At 38.6% G+C, this 8,221-nt stretch overlaps 1 protein-coding gene and 1 long non-coding RNA gene across 3 annotated transcripts; one reads left to right on the top strand and one right to left on the bottom strand.

The window, feature by feature from the left end:
- Positions 1-851: 851 nt before the first annotated feature.
- Positions 852-5,327, top strand: LOC129837835 (uncharacterized). Of its 2 annotated transcripts, XR_008756764.1 has the most exons (4): positions 852-1,226; positions 3,134-3,186; positions 4,095-4,221; positions 5,079-5,327. It is a non-coding gene; the product is annotated as an uncharacterized LOC129837835 (long non-coding RNA). The 2 variants fall into 2 exon arrangements; XR_008756765.1 differs by having other exon boundaries at positions 4,095-5,327.
- A 1,015-nt stretch (positions 5,328-6,342) lies between these two features.
- LOC129837833 (type-4 ice-structuring protein LS-12-like) lies at positions 6,343-7,977 on the bottom strand. The gene is made up of 4 exons (XM_055904296.1): positions 7,936-7,977; positions 7,528-7,596; positions 7,095-7,212; positions 6,343-6,755 (listed from the first exon to the last, which is right to left on the bottom strand). The coding sequence occupies exons 2-4, from the start codon at positions 7,571-7,573 to the stop codon at positions 6,482-6,484; spliced, it is 438 nt and encodes a 145-aa protein (XP_055760271.1). The 5' UTR covers positions 7,574-7,596; positions 7,936-7,977; the 3' UTR covers positions 6,343-6,481.
- Between the last annotated feature and the right edge of the window lie 244 nt (positions 7,978-8,221).

The raw sequence follows: 8,221 nt of genomic DNA, 5'->3' as shown, positions 1-8,221 counted from the left end.
AACTTTTGTCATCTTCAACCTAGACCCATGCCAGGAAGTAAAAACAGGAAGTGTACCTCTCAATCTATGCTGTCATTTGTTGAGTCAACTCAACTGACATTACAACAAATATATTCCATTGCATGAGCCTCATCAGTTAGCATAATTTACAGGAACATTCTAGATTACTATGGCAATCCAGCATCAGTTCATAGAACATTACAAATTACGATGGAAATGATTGCATCACAATACCAGGCAGCCATTGCGAGTGTACCCTTGAATTTACCAGGTTTAGAGCTTCCAACCTCGTTCTATTCATTCTATTTCTATATTGCTGACTGCCTGCGTCTACTTTTCAAAATTGTACTGTAATTTCACAAAGTGGTATTTCAGCATTGGAGAGATAGAAAAAAAACAGGAGGATCAGACAATTGGGAAAAATATCTTTCATTTGGTAATTTGTTTCTGAAGAAATTGCCAGAAAATGGCAACTATTGTGAATACAAATATTCTGCTTTTTTGCACGGTGACTATATATGTGTGAAAATATATAATGCTGCTACATGTGTACTGTATAGTTTTGCAATATATTATTATGTAAGGACACAGAAAGAAAGAAAGAAATAAAGAATAAAGAAAGAAAGAAAGAAAGAAAGAAAGAAAGAAAGAAAGAAAGAAAGAAAGAAAGAAAGAAAGAAAGAAAGAAAGAAAGAAAGAAAGAAAGGGAGAAAATAATGTACTCTAGAGCAACTCAAAGTGGAAGGAAGGACTTTTATGTTGAAAGGCTTTCAGAGCACATTTTCAGTGATGTCATTTTTACACAATTCCCTTGAATAGGCTAGCACCTGTGTGCATGGGGGTTGTCTGTCTGTCAGCTTTGAGTAAAAAACATAACCCATGCCAGCAAAAACATATCCACCAGTATTCCCCACTGCCCATTGAGACACTCTATGTCCTTACTCCTTAGAGACCAAAGCATATAGCACTCTTCTTAAAGACAAGGCGTTTGGAACTGTAGATATTGGATTGGCCCCCACTTTTTACAGCCCAAAACCATCTTGAAGTCTGGCTTCCATGTGGTGCTTTCTTATTTTCCTCTCTTTTCTCAAATTTTTGTCCAATTCTTAAGTGCTTTTCAGGTTCCCTTAATAGGCCACAGTTTCTTTTCTGTCAGGGTTCGCTGTTTTCCACACGCAGATCAAGCCCATCTGGATGACCCTTCTAGGTGCCTAAATTGAAACATGGTGAGTACCTTCCATTTTGCTAATGGGCAGAATGTAGTCCTGTCATTATGTGGGTGCATACGGATGTATGTATGATTTATGATCTTGACATGTCATGATTTTAAATGGTACATTTGATCATGTTAACCTGCTCTTTTTTATCTGCATAATCAAAGTCAATTAGGGTTTGTCTCTGAGCCAGTGCATTCTATCTCTATACACGATATGCTTCTGGGTTATCTAGTATCCTTCAGCTCATACTCATTGGATTTGTTAGATACAAATCTGCATGTCTAACTAGCTCCCCTTTGATTAAAGGAAGAGTGCATGGACATCATGGGCATACAATTAAAAGATGTCATCTTTTCCTAAAGACTATAGACACACAGAGCATGTTATCAAAGGCACACACACACACACACACACACAACACTCCTTGTGTAGTGAAATTATACCAATCTATTTATTTTTGTTATACAGGCTCAAACTGCGCAACATTGCACAACATTGACTGTAACTGTTTTTCCTGTCATGTCCGTGACAATCGAGTTACTCAACTAACCATGCCAGGACCTGTACATATGATGGAAACCCCTATAAATATAATGCACATGCAGTACAGCCTTTAATATGCAGAGGAGAATATGCATTAGATTACAGCCTATGCCAGTAAATAATAGGCAATAACTTTGAAATAGCTAAAATAGTTTTTAGGCATTAACTACATGTGTTTAATGTGTAAATATCAATACATGTGTTATTGGAGTCCAAACAGTAACATAACGGCCACATGCCAGCTACAAATGTCACACAATATGTCATGCCTCACAAACAGACTTCAGATGCCAAAAACATTTATCTTGGTTAACCCAGAATGTAAATATTGTGTCATTTGGTCAGCTGTGTGATTACAAATACCCTCGACATTCTAGAAATTAATTTTGCACCGCAAGGAGTCTTTTTCCAAATCACTCACCAGCCTACAGTAACAGAGAAAAACCTTTGGAATAATACAATATGTACATACTACACAATACCTTGATGTTCCAAATATTCAGTGGTCAACAACAAGAGTTAAGGGAAGAAAATACATGTTGTTGTGATTCTAAGAGTTATTAATAATTGACAGAACATAGTCAAATAAATGGATTAATCATCACATCATGCACAAACATGACCATTTGCTTTTGTTATGCTATTCATGTCTATATTTCCAGTATAAAAAAGTTCATTGGATCTCATTAATACAAATCAAATCCAACTTTATGCACAAGTTATTGAAACAGATCAATTCAAAGGGAACCTCAAAGACACAGCTTATCTTTAGGGGTTCTCTCTATGCCTAACTACATGGCAGTAACTGCATGTGCCAACCTTTGTGGCACACAGTGTGCCCTGATACCCAGTTATCGCTGGGGCTTATCACTGGCTCTCCATCCAACTGGTGTGCCCATCTACATCACCCTGGCCTTGTCCTTCCACTACCACCCCAGGGTCTGAGAGGCTGTAGAACAAGGCACCACCACCAACTGTCTCTTTAACACTATGGAAATAACATCTGTTAAGCATCATGTCCCTCATATGCCTTCATAACCCTCTGATATGAAGCCTGTGTTACCAAATGTATTAAGCAGTTATAAAATGTTCGGTGAGTTTATGAAAAATGATGTAATGCACCACAATGAGACATGCAGTCATTAGTTAATGGTCTGATAAACATCTGTACTGCTGCTGCTTCGTAACAGTGGTTGCTAGATCATTTAATATCTGACATTGACTGATACGTTTGTTATGAGTACAGAAGTCAGACAGACAGATGGTGGAAATATGTTATACAAACAGCTTAGAGGCAATCCCTGGTTACCCCATAGTCAAGATTTGAATTAGGTTTAAATGGTTCATATATTTTATTTTATGTTCACTTCAAGGAGGCAGCGTTGCAGAACTGACAAGACATCTGGCCGTATCAAAATGAGCAGAGGTATAAAACTTAAATGTGATTTCTATTTTTACTTTCTGTCATGTGCTTCTTTGATTGCAAGTAAGGGCACTTGATAAGTTGTCTTCATTAAATCTTCTATTACAAGGAGAAGGTCACCTAGAACTGGCATTACCTCGTTCAAATGCCTTTAGCCTTCAGCCTGAAGGTTGTTGTGATGTATAGAGATTAGTTCAGCTGGAAGGAGACTGAGGCTCCCGGAAAATATGCTTCAGTCCTTTAAACATTAGCTAAAGGAGGCCACCTTGAGTACATCTTGTAGCCTGGCAACTGAATAGGCAAGAATACAGTAAAGTGAAGCTAGATGAGATCATGCTATCAAATTACTGAGCATAGTGTATTCAAGGGGGGCATAGGCCTACTTATTGTTTACACTTTAGATGCACTGCCATCATGCCAATAATGAGACTATAAGGAGATGAAGTACACACATTATTCTTTCCCAAATCAGACTCAACATTGACTTGATGATTGATTATTTGGGTTGCTACAGCACACACGATGTGTCTCAATGTGAGTTTCATCTTCTAAAACCAATAAAGCATGCAGCCTTTCATCTTAAGGGTCCATAGCTGTGTGGAAGACTAGTGATTTTGTTGTTATGTGTCAAAATTGACAACAAGTCATGGTCTACCTCATTGCTTTGAGACAAAAACCCCTAATATGCAGGTCCCATATCAACACTTATTTAATACCTATTTTTAAAGGATGTACAACTTTCTCCAGATTGCAACCATCTCTTCATTATGATGTACTGTCGTTTTTTTTTTTTTGCTATTTAAAATGGAGATATCTGTAAGTAGGCAGGCCTAAATTCAAGTTACAATATCTGGGAAGCTGAACAAACACCACTACCTCATTCCTTAACTCTTTGTCTCGATCATTTTCAGACCCATTCACCCTTTTCCATTGACTTTCCAAAGCAATGAGGGTATGGAAGGGACTGCAGAGATTTTTGAGAGAGATGTTTTCCATCTTCCCGTGCTGCCAGTTGAGAGGACAACATTCGAAAGACAGGTAGGCCTACACCAAATTTTAATTAGGTAAACTTAGGTCTGTCAAAACTTCAATAAACTTTCCGTCTAAAACTGCAATGCATTTTTATTTAGGCTATTATATCAATGTTGATGAATATAAAACCATAAACTTACATTACGGATGCACGGACAACACTCTAGTCTAGTGTCTAGTCTACCTGAAGTGGGAGGGATCAGCGTCCCAAATGTCCATTTCGGCACGCTGATTGGTTGAAAGGAACAGCATTTTTTTACGACGACGATGATGATGAAGAAGAAGGTGGTGGTGGTGATATAGAAAGCAACAGTGATGACGTCTTTTTGTAGGCATTAACTCTGCCATGGTTCGTTGAACAAAGCCTATGGGAAAATGAATGGAGTTTTTGTAGGGTTTTTGGATAAACACCGAAAATAAGATCTGTGGTAAACACAGGCTGAGGAGATATTATACAGTTTTGTTCGATGAGGTCATCTTAATCAGCTCACATCACTTTTTGTGAATTTTTAAGCATTTATGTAACTTCAAAAAACATAATGCACATAAAGGATTTGTAATTCATAAAGTTCATGATAACTGACTGATACCTCATAAAACAAAACGTATAAAATCTCATAAGCCTGTTTTAACCACAGACCTTATTTTCGGCATTTATTCCAAAACCCTATTCTTTCCCCATAAATTTTGCCCATAGTAATGGCTGAACGAACCAGATGTAAATCATTTCTGTTTTTTTAGGACAACAAACTGTCGAGCTCTGTGGGATTGGAGTTTAAGAATGTAATGGTGATGTCGTGATGATGATTAGGCCTATGAATTGCACTATAAAAAAAATATATTATTATTTTGACCCCCTTCAGTTACATGGTAGGCTATTCCTCGGAAGTCACTCATGTCAGGCTTCTCGGATACACAACTGTGCTGCGCGGCTGTCAGCGTTGCGGTCTCATTCAACACTGGAGACTTTGGCGCCATCCCTGCGGACACCACTTCTGCCGTGAGTGCATGGATCAGATCATAGATGATGGTTTCCGCGACATCGAGGGGCTTGGCTCAAGTCCCTGTCCACAGTGTAAATCAGTTATAGCCTATTAAATGTGTAACCGTGACTGTATGTTAGTGCCTTTTTCTGAGTTTGTGTAACCTTTTCTTTTTCTATGCACTTTGTAGTCCCCGCATGTCTCTATTGCCCAGGCAATTCAACAGAACTATGGTATCATCAAGACAAAGGACAAGCAATACTATTTCACCACTTATCTAGTCAGTCAGATCAGATCGACATCTTTTGGCCATTCTATTCTATGCATTAATGAGTGTGTGTAGTAGGACAAGGTTACAGTCAATGACATGAATATATCTTAATATAACAATCTAAATTTAGCTGATGCTAAACTCCATCCAATACAAACGACTATTTAAGAATATTAATAACAACTCGGGCTCCTAGGCAAGGTTGGGGAGAAACTGATTGCATGTAATCATGTACATGTAATCTGATTACAAAAAAGTAGTTCCAGCTAAAATTGTGGTTACAGATACTTTGAAAAACTAGATGATTACTCCTTGGATTACTTGCTTGCGACAAAATACATTATAACACTTTTCCTTTTCTCAATGACATTCAATTCAGCCTTGAAAAAAAGGGCAAATTTAGTTTGCTCCACCTGAGCGAGTCTGACCACAAATTAGAGACCACTACGATGACACACCGAATGCGTTTGATGGATCCTTTTTGTCTTCCAATGCCTCTTAAGGGGAAAGTAATCTAAAAGTAACTGAAATTAATAAAATTACATTACTGAGTATGGGTAATCCAAAATTACTGATCACAATTTTGGACAGGTAACTAGTAACTGTAACGGATTATATTTAGTAAGTAAGCTACCCAACTCTGCTTATAGGCTATATGATAGAGTGGCCCAAAAATCAGTATATCAAAACAAATATTAAATATTGCACTTCAATAAGCACTTCCCATCAAATTCCGCCCAGAAATGTATCTAATTTCAACCCCATAATTTGACCTTTAACCTTCAATAAATTACACAGCAGTACACAGTGTATTCCTTTCATCTGCAATGTGCCCATGTGAATTATATAGAAAATAATCACAGACAAAATGGCCACCTTTCAAGCCCTTTATTGGTGAAATTTCAGCATAATTTCAAGATGATGTCAAGAGAAGGAGTGAGCTGGACTTGACACAGGTGAAACAGACAGAGTGGAGATGGTTTTTCCTTTCTATGGGGATGTAACGTTAGCTTTACTGGGGGGGGAGGAGAGCCTTGGTTTGGTCAACCACGGTCTGGAAGAGCTGCTCCATCTGGGCCTGCAAGTCATCAGCCAGAGGCTTGAACTGGGCCTGCATCTTGTCGACCAGAGGCATGAGCTGGGCCTGCAGGTTATCAGCCATGGGACGCACCTGCTTCTCGATGTCACTGACGAAGGGCTTCATCTGCTCCTGGATCTTCTCAGCATGCTCCTGGATCTTGTCGGTCAGAGGCGTGATCTGAGTCTTACCCTCCTCCAGGTAACCCCTATGGGTAGAGAGACACACTTAGAGAGATGTTTTCCAACAGCTGTAGGCTCAGGTAGCAAGCTAGCTTTAAAGCCGACTGTATGGTACTGATGTGAAAACAGAAATGTTTAAGATGTAATATCCCTGTCAAGTACAATGTTACGAATAAATAAAATGAATAGTAACAATTTGAATGAGTGTTCTATTTAGAATGACTTCATATCTTAAACGTGAAGAGATTCAACTCCATACAGAGTTGATGGTACTTATTTTGTTGATCTGCAATACAATTTCCCCTCAAGAGAAGTATTCTATTATTTTATATTATATTGGAAGAGTGTGGTGGTCAGTGACATACTGAGCCTGGCTGATCAGCTCATGAGACTTCACTGTCTCAATGGCGTCCTGGAAGTACTTCTTGAGAGTCTCGATCTCAGCAGGGATGTCACGCTTCACCAGGGAACCGGACTCACAGCCTTGTCATACACACACACAGAAAACACACTTAGTTACACACACTCACTACACACACAGTATTGTGTTTATAATGCACAGTATTAATTCAGTCTGAAAAAAAGGATGGATGTAGTTATGATTAAAGAGGTTACAGATTAGCAGAGGAGTAAAGGGCTTGATTTTCAAATAAATATTTATCCTCTGAATTACCTTGTTTATCAGTTATGTGTTACTCAATTACTATTCATGAGTAGTATTAAGTATATATGCAGATAAGATAGAAAGTCATAAATATTTTTCTTTGTTGCGGAACAATTTATGTAATGAATTCTTACCAATGGCCAGCACAACAACAAGGGCGGCGATGAGAGAGAATTTCATGATTGCTGATGGGCAAGGTGGATCTACAGGAGAGGAGACGAGGATTAGGACGACAGATGCAACATCGTACACTACATGACGATTGACACTCAAAGACATTCTGTTCACTTTCAGAAGTTGCACTTATCCTAGGTGAAACCAGGTAAATGTGATGAAACTCTGACCACATTAAGATCGCAGTAGAAATTGGGATCATAATTCACCATGTAGTCATAATGAAAACTTTACAGTACTTTGATGTATCTCTCTTGAGGCCACAACTCAAACAAAAAGACAAACAATAAATATGAGGCTAAACTTTAAGTGTTAAACCAATATACTGAGACATTGGGATCAGACAGAGAAAACCATGGAAGACTTACCTTTACTTCTGAGGGTTCTTGGACCTAACGGTACCTTGTGTCTGGGGCCAAGGGGTTTTATAGCTCCTGCCTGACAAAAGGGGCCTGGCCCAAATCTTATTGGCTACAACATGTAAGGGAGTGACCTGAGGTAGAATGTGCAAATGTGTAGCGTTGGCTGATGAACCTTGGTGTGTTGCCTGTCCCAATAATGACACAAAGTCCAAGTGTGTGTATTGATCGGGTTCGAGATAAGGTGCTTGCACCACAGTTAAAACACGTATTACTGGTTGAATCAAAAAGTGCC

Source organism: Salvelinus fontinalis, chromosome 38 (assembly GCF_029448725.1).
Source record: "Salvelinus fontinalis isolate EN_2023a chromosome 38, ASM2944872v1, whole genome shotgun sequence".
Lineage (NCBI taxonomy): Eukaryota > Metazoa > Chordata > Actinopteri > Salmoniformes > Salmonidae > Salvelinus > Salvelinus fontinalis.
This window is presented reverse-complemented; position numbering and strand designations above follow the sequence as displayed.

Excerpts from the sequence above, each read along its gene's own strand:
- LOC129837833 (XM_055904296.1), bottom strand. The coding sequence starts at position 7,573 with ATGAAATTCTCTCTCATCGCCGCCCTTGTTGTTGTGCTGGCCATTG. Across the intron at positions 7,213-7,527 it reads TGTTGTTGTGCTGGCCATTG|GCTGTGAGTCCGGTTCCCTG; the intron begins GTAAGAATTCAT and ends GTGTATGACAAG. Across the intron at positions 6,756-7,094 it reads GAGCTGATCAGCCAGGCTCA|GGGTTACCTGGAGGAGGGTA; the intron begins GTATGTCACTGA and ends CTCTACCCATAG.